Source organism: Schistocerca americana, chromosome 6 (assembly GCF_021461395.2).
Source record: "Schistocerca americana isolate TAMUIC-IGC-003095 chromosome 6, iqSchAmer2.1, whole genome shotgun sequence".
NCBI classification, from domain to species: Eukaryota; Metazoa; Arthropoda; class Insecta; order Orthoptera; family Acrididae; genus Schistocerca; species Schistocerca americana.
The window spans coordinates 23153410-23172233 of record NC_060124.1 but is presented as its reverse complement, the minus strand read 5'-3'; the positions used below and the strand labels follow the sequence as shown (position 1 = coordinate 23172233).

The following is an 18824-nucleotide window of genomic DNA, read 5'->3' as shown; positions in this document are numbered from 1 at the left end:
TTTGCTCATTTTGCGTGACTTGGGAACGCTAGCAGCAAAATGATATTTCGTCCATTTTAATGTGTGTTTTGACCTTCCCAGTTTCTATGTTACTGTCGTTTGTCTAGGACCTACGTCTTATTTTTATAACTCATCTTTCTTCCGTCGTATGACCTACTTTTCATCATGTAAATTGTGTATTCTATATATAATGTGTTTTGTAGTTTTAACTGTACTAACAATCCCAAGGATAATCTATGAAGTTATCTTTATCCCTTTCAGTTCTCTCTTACTTGCTATACAATTTTTGTTTACAGGTCATCTCAATCGCATAAAAACCAGACAATAGAGGCAATGAACAGCGAAGACTACTTACTTATTTTTTAATAATTCCCAAGTTTCTTGGTCGTGCACTTTTTTATTTTGAATGTTCTTATCATCGTTCTGTTTGTCAGAATCCACAAATCTGATGATCTCAAACACTTTCTCTCAAAAAACTATTGGACCTCGATATTTCGGATACGCCCTGTCAATAATGAACGCGTCTAGTTTTTCACGTGAAGTAATTCCTCGTAAAAAAATTTACAAAAATCAACCAAAAGCTCAACATAACACCTGTCCAAACTGGTTTTGTTTGGTATATGTTTCTTTATTTATCGAGTCTTTCTGTTATTGGAATGACAAAGATCGCAATTTACTGCCCCATAATGTGTTCAACTCTTTCCATTTGTCAGTTTCAAACCGTACTACATCCCCAGCGCATAATTTTATTAAATCGGAAAAAGAGTATTTACTATAATTTATGAAACGACTCGCAAATTTCCAAATGATCTTTCCGTCTCCCATTCCTTTCAGAAAAGAGTAGTTGATACTTATTCTCATAGCATTTCCGCAGTGTAATATGTCATTATAGACAGCCATTACATATTGGTTGCTCCTTTCGTTCTTAAGGTTTATATGACTTTATTGCTGATAAAATGGATCTATCTTATGTTACTGTTGTTATTTCTCTTACGCAAAGCAATGATTTTTTTGATTGCACTCAATTGTAGCTTATTCAAAAATCTTTCCCTTTTGTTTCATTAAACAACTTCCTCTGTACTCAAAAATAGTTAAAATGGCTCAAACATTATGAGTTCTCTGTACTATGTGGAACTTACGTTTTCAGATTTCCCGTCGTTCTCCATTATATCCAACTTCATTATGTAGTTAATTCAAAACAGTTTTTGTTCCCTTCCATTTTATGTCATGGTAAATCGAAATTATGTAATTATCGGTATATTTGCTGTTATATATATAAAAGCGTATGTATGTACACAGTTTGTCAGTATACGGCAAAGAGACACGCGAGAATAATGAATTCCGCGCGCACACTAATGTACAAAGATATAACATTTTAGCAGTTGTTGGCCAGTAACAATTGCAGCTTGAATTTATTTACACTCTATTCAAGCTGCGCTCTTGTTGTTCAGTACGTGGCAGCACCATCTCTGTGATGTTGGCATTCCACCAAAGGCCAACACGGCTGGCTATTCATACTCTCTGCCTTAAGGGTTGGCGAGATTTCTTACATGCCGAAAAGTACACTTAGAATCCATACATGGCCAGTTACTAAAATGTAAGAAATACGTTGTAGAGTGTGGTAAAGCACAAAAATCCGAAATTTTGTTTTGGCGGCCAAAGATATAAAAGCAAGAACATACGGTGCTGCCATCTTGCGAACTAATATGCCTAAATTTGAAATGACGCATTTCGTTCTTCGTAATTGAAGCTAACGCTGTTCAAACGTGCGGCTAAATTCAGCGGTGTCCTTCTTAACCAAGATACGCTTCCGGAAATTACGTGGACCGCTCTCGGTGATTCAGCGCAGACGCTGACTAAGGTAGCAACTGCGGCAGCGTGCGTTCGTCTAGCACTTTTGGACAGTATTGCATCTTCTACATAACGAAGAAGCTAACGAAGAGTTGGAGAATTGGGAACAGTTCATTCATGTTATTTGGAATTCTCCTCAGATTTTGGGTAAGAAATTTTATGGATGATCCATACTGCACTTGCGAAAGTTATTGCTTAAATGCTGTCTTTCCAATGTCACTTGTAACGGAGTAACCAACCCTAAAAAACACTGTAGTTACCTGTTGGTAAGATTTACGTTGTACTCACCTCTCCTTGCATTTTACGTATCTAATATGCGATAGACGTACATAATAAACGCCAAAATTATTGTGTAACATTACGTAATACAGCTTTTCTGAATTTACCTTGCACATTTGTCTTTTATAATGAAAAGTGAGCTACATATGGAACGAACGAAGGCATTGGACTACTCTACATATCAGCCTGTTGCCATGAACTTTATTAAATTTCACTTCCGTTGGCTTCACCAACTCAGAACCAAATTGTCACCTTTCAAAAACCATTGTGTTGTTGACGTAGTTATCCATACTTGTCATTTCCAGCTATTCTCATTATTTCACTAAAACTGTTGCATCCTGCATCATCGACAATATTTATCCGTATCAGGATCCAGTCTGTGATTATTTCCTTACACCAAGTATTTAGATGCAGTTTTCTAAGTCGCAATATATGCTTAACCAGTCTATGTGTTGGATTTTCTTAATTACTATTTTTTTCTCGTTGCAGTACGCCATCATTCCTTACAAGAGATCTCCCTGATGTTCAGCAGCTCCTGCGACAACACATTGCAATACCACACTACAAAGGCCTCTAATCGTTTCTGTTCTGTCCACGCCATTGTCCAACTTTAGAACCACCATTGAGACTGTGCTACCAACATAAAGCTTTTTGTGGTCTCAGGTTTTATATTTACAGATCGTAGCAGCTGTTACTTTCTATAGAAAGCCCTTTTCTAGTATGCAATCCTCGGTACTACACTTGTCTTGCATCATTCTTTGTTTCTATTCTACCAAGGAGACTGCAAAATGCATCCATCTCTTCAAGAGCCCCATGTTCAAGTTCAACATTTGTCCCGTAGTATATCCACTTGATTATCCCAGTTTTCATTTTGTTTTGTGCGTATTTTAGCAATCAGCCAGCACAAGTTCTGTTTCATTAAATACCCGAATAAATTCTTAGTTGCTTTCGGCGACCACTAATGTGTCATCAGCGCATCGTATTATGCTGGTTTTCTGTCCGTGACAAACAACTACCTCATCGTGATATTCTCATGTTTCCGTACTTCCGTCTTCAATGTACAAATAAAAACCAGTGTTGATAATGAACAACATTGCCCTACACGTTACCTAACTATGGCGCCTCTGTAGAATTTTGATTAGTTTACTTCGCGTCTCTGTAGTCGATACCAATCAAAGAGTGAGAAATATATTTTCCATTCTACATTACCAAAAGCTTTCTCCAAACCTCCGAATATAATGTATGTATGTTACTTTATTTTCGTAAATCTGTCTTCTATTATCAGTCGTCATGTTAGAATTGCTTCTTGAGGGCAACTGCTTTTGTTAAAACCAAAAGACCTTCCGTTCATGTACTTCCAGTTTTACCTACCACTCTTCGATAAAGCAGTCTAGTATTTTTGGTTCATGTGATTGTGGGGTAATTTTCAAATCAATTCGTTTTTTCGATTTCCGGTAGCGTAATGATTGCGCTCAAAATCTTGTGAAATTTCCCCAATGTCATAAATTTCATTCACGAACGTGCTCTTGGGCCAAGCACATAAGTTCTGCTGGTGTTTCATCAGTATCTGGCCACTTGTTCCGAGTTCGTGCGAAGTTTTTCGAAATTCAAGAGGTAAGGATGGGATCTGCCATACCATATTCTCCCACCGTGCTCTCATTTTGAGTTAATTTCTTTAGAACAACTGCAAGTTTTTCGAAGTTTTCTTAGTCTTTTCATTTTCTTTTCTGATTCCATTAACCAATTACTTTTTTCATCATTATCGCTGCTCTCCTTACTCTCTTCCCCCCACTCCCAAGTGATAGTTTATTGGTCTGCATAAATCTTAAGAACACTGATTTCACACGTCACTATCCGTCGACTTAAAAGTCCAAGAAAACCGTAAAACTGCGTTGTCTGCTATTGGTTGTAACTGGGTAATCAGAAACTCTTTGTGTTTTCTGTTGCTACCTATATTACTATCCTGTTTCACTCTGTAATAATTATGTTTTGTGTTTATCACACAGCCAACGGCCTTGCCGCATTAGTAACAGCGATTCCCGCCAGATGACCGAAGTTAACGGGCTTGGCTAGCTCTTGGATGTGTGACCCTTCGGGTTAGCCTAGCGCTGTTGGAACTCGGGGTGCACTCGGCCCTTGTGAGGCTAATTGAGGAGCTGAGAAGTAGCGGCTCCCGTCACGAAAACTGGCAACCGGCGGGTGAGCGCTATGTTGACCACATGCCCCGATATCCTCATCCAGTGACGCCAATCAACTGAGGATGACACGGCGGTTGGTCGATACCGTTGAGCCTTCCGAGGTCTCTTCAGGCGGAGTATATCTTACATAAAAAGATAGTGTCAGATATCAAGTGCGCGTTAATAAAAAGTAAATAACACCTGGGATGCCGCTGTGTCTTTATTTCAATTAAGAAATACTGCACTTCTCAGCGACACGTAGCCTGTTTTCTCCCCCCTCGGCTCCCCCAAACAGGAATTACGGTATTACTGTCAATTCACAAATGCAACATTATAAGATATAATGGAATTTTATTGTCCAGAATTAAGTGTGTCTTTGCGACAGTTAGTGGTAATTTTTCCTGCAATACAGGGAGCCTTCCAGGAAAACATTCCCGTTGGAGCCGAGCGAGGTGACACAGTAGAAAGACACTGGACACACATTTGGGAGGACAGCGATGCATATTTATGTTTTCTGTGGTTTCCGAAAATCGCCTAAGGAGAATGCCGAGTGGCTTCCAGAGGCAACAAAAATTTGATTCATGGCAGTTATAAGAGTCGAGGGGCATGAAAGGGAAGCAGTGGTTGGGAAGGGAGTGAGACAGGGTTGTAACCGCTCACCGATGTTATTCAATCTGTATATTGAGCAAGCAGTAAAGAAAACAAAATAAAAATTCTGAATAGGAATTAAAATCCATGGAGAAGAAATAAAAACTTCTAAGTTCGCCGATGACATTGTAATTCTGTCAGAGACAGCAAAGGACCTGGAAGAGCAGCTGAACGGAATGGACAGTGTCTTGAAAGGATGATATAAGATGAACATCCATATAAGCAAAACGAGGATAATGGAATATAGTAGAATTAAATCGAATGATGCTGTGGAATTAGATTAGGAAATGAGGCACTTAAAGTAGTAAATGAGTTTTGCTATTTGGGGAGCAAAATAATTGATGATGGTCGAAGTAGAGAGGATATCAAATGTAGACTGGGAATGGCAAGGAAAGCGTTTCTGAAGAAGAAAAATTTGTTAACATCGGGTATAGATTTAAGTGTCAGGAAGTCGTTTCTGAAAGTATTTGTATGGAGTGCAGCCATGTATGAAAGTGAAACGTGGCGATAAATAATTTAGACAAGAAGAGAATAGAAGCTTTCGAAATGTGGTGCTACAGATGAACGCTGAAGATTAGATGGGTAGATCGAATAACTAATGAGGAGGTAATGAATAGAATTGGAGAGAAGAGATATTTGTGGCACAACTTGACTAGTAGAAGGGATCGGTTGGTAGGGCATATTCTGAGGCATCAAGGGATCACCAGTTTAGTATTGGAGGGCAGTGTGGAGGGTAAAAATCGTAGAGGGAGACCTAAGAGATGAATACACTAAACAGATTCAGAAGGATGTAGGTTGCAGTAGATAGTGTGAGATGAAGAAGCTTGCACAGGATAGAGTAGCATCGAGAGCTGCATCAAACCAGTCTCTGGACTGAAGACCACAGCAACAACAAGACGTATACTCTTCTGTTAGTTTTAACTCAGTAAAACAAATGTTACAGATAGAAACTGCGTAATGTCTTGAGCCATTGTAACTCAAAGGGCGCAAATTACTCGGACAGAATTCATCCAATATTTAAGAATTATATCACCTAGCGACTTCTATAAACTTTACACATAATTTCAAACCTTTACGAAACGATTTCTACCTGAGACCTCCCACAGAAAGGTGAAAGGAAAGAAGTTTGTCGTTTACTATGTTTTCGCTGATATGAGGTAAAACTTGAGCCTCAGTCATGACGTTTTAATTTATTAATTCTTTACTACTAAATCTATTCGCAACACATTTTGTAGACAATATGCTTCTGAATGTACTTGCAAAATCATTGTACGACACATAATTCAGGAGATGTGACGTCATGAACATTGAGATGCGTGAAAAACCAGCTTGTGCTTACAACTTGTTCAAATTACCCAGACTGTACTCAGCCATTGTCGATGACGAGAGCTTTTGGCTACTTCCAAGAAACTTCAAAGCTAATTACAAACCTTTTCTAAAGTATTTCTCTCTAATATGTTTAACGTCATATATTTAACAAATTAGCTCACTCGTAAAGTAATCTGCAGTTTGAAGCTGTTTCATGCGTGGTAGTTAGAGTCTTTAAAGTTCGAGGGGTTACTGATAAATAAATATGACTTATAATGCTGTAGCAATCGTAATTTTGTTTGAGGTAAAATCAAGTAATCCTAACTGTCTTGTGACTCAAAAACCACAATTTCTGTTTTGCGACTATACTGTTTCACTTATTTGTGTGTACCAAAAGGAAGTGGAAGTAAGCATGGTCGAAATCTCCGCGGTGCGATCGTGGCTTGTTTCCTGGCGACTAAATCCCTTGAGGAGAATGAAAAATATGTTTCTTCAAGGAACCGCTTCAGATTCTCTGCTTCGTTATTGCTCAGCTGTTCTTGTGCCCCATATATGGCGACTTTGATTTCGATGGGACTTCAAAATCTGATACACCTCACTCATCGCTTCTTCCGCCTTTCAGAAGTGGGGGGAAAAAGTGAACAAAGAAAAGAGCGGCAAGGCCAGTACTCAGAAAGTTTTCAGCAGGAATAGCTGCAAACAAACAGATTTTCAAGAAAAAATACCTGTTTAAGGTTCACTGAATTTTCCGTCGGTGCTTGGCAGAACACGATAACAATATGAAAGAGGAAACAATTCCTGATGTTCATTAAGATTTGGCAGAAACGTTACGTATATAATACTTATATCTGTGTAAATTTAGAGGCAGTATTGTATTGGAAATCATGTCTGTCTTAAGAAGAGAAAAAAATGAAAAAAATTGTCAGATTAGTATTTACAGCTATCGATATGAGGTGAGAGAGCCCGAGTGTTAAGAGATATAAATGGAGAATGCTTGCTTAACTATCTGTTGGGAAAGGTAAAATTTAGGCCTGGCTAAAGTCCAAAAGCTTTTTTAAGGTACAAGACCCCAGAGGGGATCCATAGATATCGATGATGGAAAAAGAAGCTTCCACAGCGGGGTTTGTGCAATGTGACGCAACGCGAAAGTCCGTTGCCGCGAGTCGGTTTGGCGGACCTGCCAGGATGAGGGGGGTGGGGGGTGGGGGGGTATGATCACGGCGGCAATACAAACAGCGTAAGAATGGCATTGAGATTCTCGTCGTCACATCTGCGGTGGCGCTTTTGTCAGCTATTATTCCAGCGAAGGCGAAGCCCTGCCTACTACGACCGCTGCGGTTTTTCCCACCGACTGGGCGCGTGTTTATACCGCCGGAAATAAATGATGACGACATCGGGACGCTCTTTGCGATCCGTTCTTTTCACATCACGTGAGTCTCGTATTCGCGGATCTTCGTCCGTTGCTTTCTCAAACTCGGCGACGTATCCGATATTTAACGCATAATTTTCTTTTTTCGTCATCTGTCTGGAGTAGTGGTACGAACAACGGAATTAAAAAAAAAATCGACCCAGACTTGTGCTGGAAAATAATTGCCTCAATCGGTTGTAGTTTTACGTATCAGCTGAATTATTCATTCATTCTTCTGAGTGAAACCATTCTTTGGGAGCAACCGAGTGAAAAGAGTCGATTCGGCCGGTTGTAAATAACATGCTGCGCCCTCTCTACCAATAAATCCGCAAACTAGTAACTAATTTCGCCTGGTACCCCATAGGATCGTACTTTTGATAGTAAGCGTACGTCATACAATCGTACTTATGATAATAAGCATTTTGTTATTTGCAAGTTACTGTTGTATTAAGAATTTTGTTGTGCACTCATGAGACTTCATTGTCATTAATAGTTACTGCCTACACAAGAGAATAATTTAGGACAAAATTGTCTGCAAGAATAGCTAGTATGTTATAAACGACATAACTTGATGCTTTTAAGTATAATAGTATGGTCAGTAACTTTTTTTTTACAAGTGAAGTACATCTACATCTACATCCATACTCCGAAAGCCATTTGGCAGTGTGTGGCGGAGGGTACCTTGAGTACCTCTATCGGTTCTGCCTTCTATTCCAGTCTCGTATTGTTCATGGAAAGAAGGATTGTCGGTATGCCTCTGTGTGGACTCTTAATCTCTCCGATTTTATCCTCACGGTCTCTTCGCGAGATATACGTAGGAGGGAGCAATATACTGCTTGACTCCTCGGTGAAGGTATGTTTTCGAAACTTCAACAAAAGCCCGTACCGAGCTACTGAGCGTTTCTCCTGCAGAGTCTTCCACTGGAGTTCATCTATCATCTCCATAACGCTTTCGCGATTACTAAATGATCCTGTAACGAAGCGCGCTGCTCTCCGTTGGATCTTCTCTATCTCTTCTATCAACCCTATCTGGTACGGATCCCACACTGCTGAGCAGTATTCAAGCAGTGGGCGAACAAGTGTACTGTAACCTACTTCCTTTGTTTTCGGACTGCATTTCCTTAGGATTCTTCCAATGAATCTGAGTCTGGCATCTGCTTTACCGACGATCAACTTTATATGATCATTCCATTTTAAATCACTCCTAATGTGTACTCCCAGATAATTTATGGAATTAACTGCTTCCAGTTGCTGACCTGCTATATTGTAGCTAAATGATAAGGGATCTATCGTTCTATGTATTCGCAGCACATTACACTTGTCTACATTGAGATTCAATTGCCATTCCCTGCAACATGCGTCAATTCACTGCAGATCCTCGTGCATTTCAGTACAATTTACCATTGTTACAACCTCTCGATATACCACAGCATCATCCGCAAAAAGCCTCAGTGAACTACCGAAGAGAGAGAAAGTGTGGAGGCCTCACTCATGTTTCTCGTACCCCGTAATGCCGAACAGTTTTGTTCAGTGGACCGAACCGAACGGAAGGTAGGTTTAGCGACCCTAACGGGGAAAGTCAGTTTATTTAAGCACAATTTAAAATGTACTCGTGTAGGAAAACTAATTATTTGTGGCTTTGTAAGAAAGCACTTACAAGGGAACCTCCCCATCGCACCCCCCTCAGATTTAGTTATAAGTTGGCACAGTGGATATGCCTTGATAAACTGAACACAGATCAATTGAGAAAACAGGAAGAAGTTGTGTGGAACTGTGAAAAAATAAGCAAAATATACAAACTGAGTGGTCCTCGGGACAGATAGGCAACATCATGGAGACAGTGAGCTCCTGAGCGTCGTGGTCCCGTGGTAGCGTGAGCTGCTGCTGAACGAGAGGTCCTTGGTTCAAAGCTTCCCTCGAGTGAAAATGTTATTTTCTTTATTTTTGCGTAGTTATTATCTGTCCGTTCGTTCATTGACGTCTTTGTTCACTGTAATAAGTTTAGTGTCTGTGTTTTGCGACCGCATCGCAAAACCGTGCGATTAGTAGACGAAAGGACGTGCCTCTCCAATTGGAACCGAAAACATTTGATCGCAAGGTCATAGGTCAACCGATTCCTCCACAGGAAAACACATCTGATATATTCTATACGACACTGGTGGCGGCATGTGCGTCACATGACAGGAATATGTTGTCGACCCACCTAACTTGTACACTTGGCGAAGGGGTAAAAAGACTCTTCTACCTTGCCCGATTTAGGTTTTCTTGTGGATGTGATAATCACTCCCAAAAAAGTGATGAAAGCATAAGAGTTTGTCACATAAACTGAAAATAAAAAATTAAACTTTTCACTCGATGGAAGATTTGAACCAAGGACCTTTCATTCCACAGCTGCTCACGTTATCACGAGACCACGGCGCTCCTGCCTTCGGAGTGTCCTTGACGTCCCATGAACTACTCAGTTTGTATATTTTGCTTATTTTTTCACAGTTCCACACAACTTCTCCCTGTTTTCTCAATTGATCTGCTTTCAGTTTTTCAAGGCCTATCCACTGTGCCAACTTATAACTAAATCTGAGGGGGGTGCGATGGGGAGGTTCCCTTGTTAGATTTATCTATTGCCACACGACCTAGCGAGGAGCGTCGGTTGCTGTTAGCATTGTGGAAGCGAATATCGTGCCTCTGTGACTAAGACAATTTGTGTGACAAGCGACTTACTAGTATCTGCATCGACCTGTACGCAACCCTACTGTACCCGTGCAAAAACAATACGTGCAAAAAAGGAGTGGAGCTGGCTTAAACCCTGCGTACCCTTGAGCCAAGTTAAAACAAATAAATTAATTTTATTTGTTATAGTTATTTGCTTATTTTTAATGTTGAAAAATCATACACGATTGTATTTCTCTATTCAGAATTTTTAGAGCCATTCATCACTTTAGTAAGCCATAGTTTCAAAATACAGACACGACTATCCTAGATATTACTCAGTATGTACATCGAGTGCGCTGTGATGGAAACCAATTTTACAATTTGGAAAGGAAATTAAAGTTCAGGGAGTAGTAGTGAGTAGCTCGTTATCGTGTGTTTAGTGTTGGGGACTCTCGATCACGGGGCTCCGGATTCGATTCTCTCCCCGGTCGGGGATTTTCTCCGCTCGGTACTGTGTTTGTGTGTGTGTAATCTGTGTGTGTGTGTGTGTGTGTGTGTGTAATCATTGTCCAACCAGACGTCTAAGTGGCGCCACATAAAAAGACTTACACCGGGCGTCAGAATTCCTCAGTAGTCCCAGCCAAAAATGCTATACGCAGATATCAAGGAGAAGAAGCAAAAACTTCGAAGGCAGTCAATGACATTGTAATTTTGTCAAGAGACGGCAAAGTGTTTGGAAAAAAAAAAAACAATTGAACGGAATGGATAGTTTCTTGAAAATAGGTTGTAAAGTGAAAATGGACAAAAGTAAAACGAGGGTAATGGATTGTGTTCTACTTAAATGAGACGATGCTAATGAAATTAGATTAGGGAATTTGACACTAATAGTAGTGGATGAGTTCCTTTATTTGGACAGCAGAATAAGTGAGGATTGTTGAAGCATTGAGGATACAATTGCAGCCTACCAAAACAAAGAAATCCACTTCAGAAAAAGATAAATTTGCGAACTTCAAATATAAATTTTAGAAAATTTACTCTGATGGTATTTGTCTGGAGTGTTGCCTTGTACGGAAGTGGAATGTGAACAATAAAGTTAATAAACATTTCAGCCGAGAAGAGCAGCTTTTGGAATACAGTGCTACAGGAGAACGTTGAAGATTAGATGGCTAGAGCAAGTAATTAATGAAGAATCGAATTCGGGCGAATAAGAAATTTATTTGACAGCTTGTCTAAAAGAAGGGATCGGTTGATAGGAAACATCCGGAGTCATCATGAATGGTCACTTTGGTAATGGTGGGAAGTGTCTGGGATAAAAATTGTTAGGTGAGACCAAGGGTTGAATGTAGCAATGTTCAAATGGATATAGGTTGCAGTATTTTTATGCAGAGACTTGCACAGGAGTAACTAGCGTGGAGAGCCACATTAAACCCGGCTTCGGACTGAAGACCACAATAACAAGACACGAACTTTTCAATAAATTGATTCCCCAGCTATATGGAGCACATTTAATCCTCACAGCTATGTACGACGAACCCATAACCTCTGCTTCACGGGGCAATGAGGCTACGCCGAGATCGCATAGTTTTACAAGAGTAAGGTGGCGGATAGCGCATTTCGTTTCCCTCCCCTCACATTGTCACAAATAACACAAACACGGGGACATTTTAAATTGTGCTTAAATAAACTGACTTTCCCGTTAGGGTCGCTAACCCCACCTCTCGGATTGGCCCACTGAACAAAACTGTTCGGCGTTACGGGGTACGAGAAACATGAGTAAGGCCTCCACACTTTCTCTCCTTCTCTCACACCGCTCATGTCGGTAGCGTTTTCCGTGTGTATTAAAAAAGAAAAAGAAATGTTATAATGTACCGCCCATATCGGCACAGTAGAGTCAAATCCGGTTGGACTATCCGCATTTATGTGCTGCTTGGCGTCACTAAATCAACCGAAGTTAGTGACGGGATGATTCCGTCAACAAGACACTTTCGCTTCTCTCTCTTCCCCGTGTAGCTTCTGACTTCCAATGTCGACGGAATACTTCACTCGTATGTTGCATCTTTATTTCTGGGATGTAACAAGTGAGTTAATCATTAATGAGAAAGAAACTTCAGTTTGTCCTTTCACTCAGGATCTTTTACCACGGGGTTCACCCTAGATTGATTATAACGTTTACTCGCCTACATAGAGCCAAAGTCAGTACTGATGTTTTCACATCGTTCTGTGCCGCAGACACTCGTAAAAGTTAGCAAATAAGATTCTGCTTTCATTGTGTACACTTTCGACAGACTAGAGGAAACATCGCAGGTGAGGTGTTTACCAGTACCACTCTGTCGCAGAAACAGATCTTGGAATCTAATTCCGGTTGGCTGTGAGATGCGGTAGGCATTGCGTCCAGCGTTTACATCGTGGGCCGTTTAGATTTCTGCACGGTGTAGTTCGCAACTGACGCGTCGGTGGCCGTCGGTGGCGTCATCGCACCGGTCCAGTCGATGACGGAACAGTCGCCCGGCGCCCCACGGACATCTCGTCGCAGACCGACAGTCCAGCAAGCCTAATGCTCGTTGCAAGCGGGAGATCTTATTTTAGCACCGCCGACACACATGCCTCTCTTCTCCCTCCCAGCCTCGTCCCAAATCGGTTTTGGCAAAGGTGCCAAGGTACTATAGGACAGCGCGCAGGCGCGGGACTTCCTGACCGTGCCGGACTCGGCGGCTGATCACTCGAGATTCGAACAGTTTCGAACGTCCGACCTGAGTGGCTGGAGAGCAGCGAGACAGGGGATCCACTGAGGTGAGCGCGCTGTAGTGCCGATGGCAGCAAGTATCGATTATGGCGCCGGCCGGCAGCAGCGCAGCACTCCCGCCGCCGACCTGCTCTCCAGTGTTTTCAATACTGCCGTCAAGTGTACACCAACGGGATTCTGGAGGGGGCCTGTCGCATCTGCCCTTGCGAAACGGTCGAATAGGGCAGAAAGTGTTGTGTGTGAGACGTTTTGTTTGACCACGTGAGATGTGAGGAAGCCCGCTAGAGAGCTGGCGCGGCTCTTGGCCGGTGGCAGCTACTTAATAGCCCGGGATCCGTTCCTGCTCTGTCCCCGCGTGTTGCGATAGCAGGTCTGATCAAGTGCGTCGCTGTTATGATTACAAAATTTGCTATAGAAAATTTCCTTTTATTTTGATTGCATACTGCGTTATGGACTGTCAGCAGCAGGTAACAAATATAAATGCTGAGATGCTTCAGCGAGTTATTTTTGTGCATGATAGAACAGGAATATACAAGGAACAATACTTGAAAACAGTTTTCATAAAAATTTTAGTATAGCACACTTACTTACTCGTTGTTGCACTTTTTAAACTACTTCAACACCCGAAGTTTGAACCCCCTGTCATGCGGACAGTGCACTAGTACAGAGGAATTTTTCTGTCTGTGTGTGTGTGTGTTTACAAATTTCGTATCAAAATTAATTAGACGAAACATATACAAGATAAACAACTGCAAGATGCTTTTCTCTCTCTCTCGCTCAGTTTGTGCAGAATTACTTCTATTGCAGTTAAAACGAAATTTCTCATGTACCGATAGTGTTGTACCTGTTGATAATCCAAATTTTGCTGTAAAGTCTTCACACCGCATGTTACCTCTCACTGTGTCATAGATCGTTGATTAAATTACAGCCCTTATTGAATCGTAGCGGCTACAAACCGGACGTTCGCGGTTCTTCAGAAGTGTGCGGCAAAAATAGTAGCCTATCGGTTCGGTAATCAAACACTAATCTCCTCAGACTTTAGCGATTTATTACTTATGCCGTAACACATCTGCTGATACAAACTTTTTCTTTCCTAATTGGGCGATAAAAATGCATGACTAGAACCGTGAAATTAAAAACACATAATTATTTCCACGAGGGAAAGTTGATTCAGAGGAAAATTTTAGATTGCATCGTAAATGAAACAGTGTATCGGTGAAGCAACTTCATTAACTGGCACTGCTCTGTTGCGTCTATGACTGGACCTACTCTGATTTTGTCTTACAACACGATTAGAAGCTATTATGGAACATATAAATACTCTGTAGAGCGTATAAATCTTCTCATTCTTTGTGCATTAGAGAATCAGAACATCCTGCTTCCCGCATTTATGGGTGCTGGTATTCTCCACCAATGACAGCATTGTTGTTTGTGTTGTCCTCGGACTGCTCAGTTATTTATCTTCCATGAAAGCCAAATGAACTTTTCTTGTTTCTACAGTAACATTTATCAAGAATCAGGTTTTTCACAGTGGTTGTTTGAAACTTTGCCGTTAACATTCTTGCTATATATAAACCAGCGTATTAAACAGTATTAAAAGAATATACATCGACTCAAGTATTCTTTTTGTATTTTGTGTTAGTCAAATTATTGTTGATTTACAATAAATTGCTCACTTTATGGATGCTGTTGAGTTGTGAATTTTTACAGTATTGTGTATGGTGTCCAGAGCATTTTGTTGTGATACATTATTTAAACTTTTTTCCTTTTTCTAAACAAAAACTTTCCTTGTGCTTGAGAGACAGTCATGTTAGTCACTCGCATTTTTATTCGAATTTTGAGTGAAGATTTATATTGTGTGAGGAGATTATTATTGTTAGGTTTTTGTAATGCTAATGCTATGTGTATAACAGATTAATTTTCCCAGTGGTTTATATTAACACGACATCGAAGAGACATGAGTAATGTATATACTAGTAGTCATGCTTTCGTTTCATTTTCTGTACTAATCACATAATGAAAACTAAAGTAGTTATGTTGGTATCCCAATGCAATGAACAAACTTGTTTCACTTTACCTCACACTATTTTATTATCTCCATACTAGGAGAATAGTTGAACAGGTTTACAGTAAATTTGCAGCAAACCCCTGTGCTCATAATCTTACACAAAAATTTATACTATACAATTCCAGACAAGATGTCATGTAGGTGCCATACACATAGATCTGTGTACTCTCACTAAATGAAACTCCATGTGTGCAATCTACACATTTGGTCTGGCAGGAAACTGAGGTTGCATCTCCACATGAATAAGTTAACCAAGAAGTTCAGTTCTGCCCACCGTGCTATTAGAAATATGTTGTACTGTTTTGACACATTGATAAAACTGCTACCAAGCTTTTACTTGTCATTGCCCTAGGTGTAATCTCTTGTTCCATTCAGCAGAGGTCAAAAATATGTAGTGTGCACATTACTGTAGGCAAAGCTGATAACTAAACATCTTACAGAAGCCTCTTCTGGTGCCTTAGAATGTTTTTACTCACAAATCAATCAAGACATTTATGTAATGGTATTTGTCTTAAGAATGAATTTAGAATGAATGGTGAAATTTGCAACTACAGTACCATAAGGGAAAATAATTCCCAAAATGACTTTGCATCCCAGTCACGATTTCAAAACAGATCTTTATATTCAGGTGCAAAATTCATTTAATTATTTGCCAGCAAACATAGTAACTTATTAGAAAGTCTATGTGTACTTTTTCATAATAATTGGGCTTGGATAACTAAATTTTGGTTCTTGGTAGACTGGTTTTAACTTTCCCTGTACATAGAGATCTGACAGCATTCTCCAAAAGTAATAAAGTCATGGAAGTGCTTAGCAGAAAGCAGTTTATGAGAATGGCAGGCGATTAGTGGAAGAAGAGAAGCGGTAGCTATTTATTTGTTCAGTGTAGCTGTGTGTGTGTGTGTGTGTGTGTGTGTGTGTGTGTGTGGAGGGGGGGCGGGGTTAAAATTTGTAATACACTCTATTAAATATAAAGTAATATAGAAGTAATTTATGTAATTAATAACGAGTAGATTAGCACACTTAACAGAGCTGACCTGCAAAACCTACTCCTGCTTGTTAATTTATAATTGGACTTGTTCCACATTCATAGAAGCTCTTCTTCATGTGGAATTTATCGAATATGATGTGAGAATGCATACTCTGCTACCTATTGACATTTATTGTACTTTGCTGAATACTTGGAACACAATGCGTTGCATATTGGGGTTATTTTTAGTTCACAAATGCTACTTAACATTCTCTGTGCGATTCTTCCCTGTGAAATGTGTGGCAGATGATGGCATATAAGAAGTGTAACATCAGATCACACTGTTAATGCACCATTTTTAATAGTTGGAAAGAACAGGTATTATCTAATTATTGATATGTCAATAAATAATTCACTTTTCCATTAGATTCTTAGTCATTACACTAGCTTCGAGGCAGGCTTCTCAGCAGTTTTGCATATTGAAACAACTGAAGATTGATAGGGTTTTCAACTAAGCAGTATACAGTTTTTATAGAGTAGTTCGTAGTTGTGAATATTTATTTGCAAGTGAATATTTCTAAGGTTTAGCTGTTGTTTATTGTTTGTTTCCCTTTTAGAAAATACCATTAAAAGTAAAATGTTTGCCTGATGTATAACATCATGATTTAAGTGTATCATTTGTTGTGCAGGCTCATTGAACAGCTGAGGAGCAAATTAAACAAAGCTACTTCTGAACTTGCACACATTGATCATATCCAGTTGGAAATCTGCAGAATTAAGAAAGAATTAGAAAATTTGCAGACAAGAATTGACGTATTTTATGTTTTTGGAGACAACGAGGAAGAAACTGAAACTGCAGTTGAGGTACGTATTTTTATTTTGAGAATAAATTATGTTGCAGTTTTTGGAAAATAGGAGATTTCAATGGAGATTCTTGAATGATTTATTCAGTGTATTCCCATCTACATTAAACTACACCAATTGCAAAGAACACATTCTTTCTTTCGTGTAGTTCATGTATCTGCTTTCATTTTTAGTATATCAGTAAGACTCGTTGGTTGAATTTGCCATTAGTCCGAGTGAGCAGTGCAATTTTGCAAATTAACGTATGACTACTGAAGCAGTTGCTACGTTTCATTTTCAAATCACAAGGGAATAATATGATACAGATACGTATTAATATATGGGACATTGAAGTTAAGTAGCTTAGGTGAATGACATTCATACCAAATGCCTGTTTTGACCAGTGTAATTAGAGACATCACCAAAAAGAAGAATCAACATTTGTAAAAAGCTAAAAAGTTAGTCACAAAACTATTCCATATTGGGAGGGGGGGGGGGGGGTGTAGGTGTATCATAAACACAAGATGTAAATTACAAGTAAAGTCATGTCATGTCCACAACAAGAGGAGGTCGGGTTAAGATAATCATGGGCTGAGACAGAGACAGAAGAGTTGGTGGAAGAGCAGGTACATCTTCCTCACTGGTTAGCTAACAGGTCCACATTCACTAGAAATTGTGTTTGCCAGAGCCATAACACATCTCTTTCCTTTTACATTTTCCATAACATGTAACCTTTTATTACTGGGTATGTTATAGTGTAAATATTTCAAGGGCTGGTAGGCTCTATATTTAAATGGCTGTTCTTGTTAAACCAAATGTTTCATTCCTTTGCTATAAATCACTGCTGTGGCATTTTGCTCCCAATAACCATTCAGGTAAATATTATGGACATTCCAATAAAATTTTGTAATTTTGCCATACAGACTGTATGGCGCAAACAATATGTCAGTAGGCATTTTATAAGCCACACATCTTACATGAAAATAGCACAGTTTTATAATTATTTATCACTGCAGAATATTATTATTATATCCATGATGTTTGGAAAACTTTTCAGGTACTTAGGCATGTACCAATGCAGAAAACCAGCCACATTTTATATTGAATGAATCTTCATTTTTCCGTAAGGGGTTTGGTCATAACCCACCTTCTGATGGCAGCATGCATTTCATTGGCAAATTTTCCATTTGTCTCTTGAATATAGCGTGTTCTGTACTGTATATAAAAAAATGCAGGGTACAAATTGCTTGCTGTGTGCTGCCGAATTGAGCTGTGAGTCAGTCAAGTTGTAAAGAGTTTCATTCTTATAAACTGCAGAATTCTAATGTGAAGATGGCAAAGGGATTTAAAGAAACTGAATTAAGAGTTATGGAGGGTATACTACCTTCGTAAACCATGTGGCATCTAGTCATTCCCTCTTCATAAACCGATGGCATTTATGAAGTGTTTATTACAAATTTGTCACCGTAGCAGTACATATATTTAGGTGAGTAGTTTCAAACAGACTGGTTCATTCTCAGTGAAAGTGCTTGATTGTAAAGTACCACCTATAATTGGAAATATATGCATCATACAGTGACGATAGATAAATCTCACAATATGACTATGCTCACCATACCAGTCAGAATTCTGAAAATGTTGAAATTGCACTATGGCATTTAGACATAAGATTTGACAAGGACACTTTGAGCATTGGATAACAATGCCTTCTCCTGTCTTGTACTGTTGACGTTATCAGTGTGTTCAAATCAGTAAGCATGGGCACTTTTTATACAAGGATACTTTAACCAGTAAGTTACACATTATTATGGTTGTCCAAGTAACTTGTATTGAATGCTGAACTATGCTTCAAAGTGACACAGATACATGACACTATATTC

General features: G+C 39.5%; 1 protein-coding gene across 1 annotated transcript in view; it reads left to right on the top strand.

The window, feature by feature from the left end:
* Positions 1 to 18824, top strand: part of LOC124619377 (nesprin-1) — a 635455-nt gene that overhangs the window by 447329 nt on the left and 169302 nt on the right. The window contains exon 96 of the mRNA XM_047145705.1: positions 16791 to 16965. Coding sequence (XP_047001661.1) covers positions 16791 to 16965 — 175 coding nt within the window. The remainder of the gene's footprint in view (positions 1 to 16790; positions 16966 to 18824) is intronic.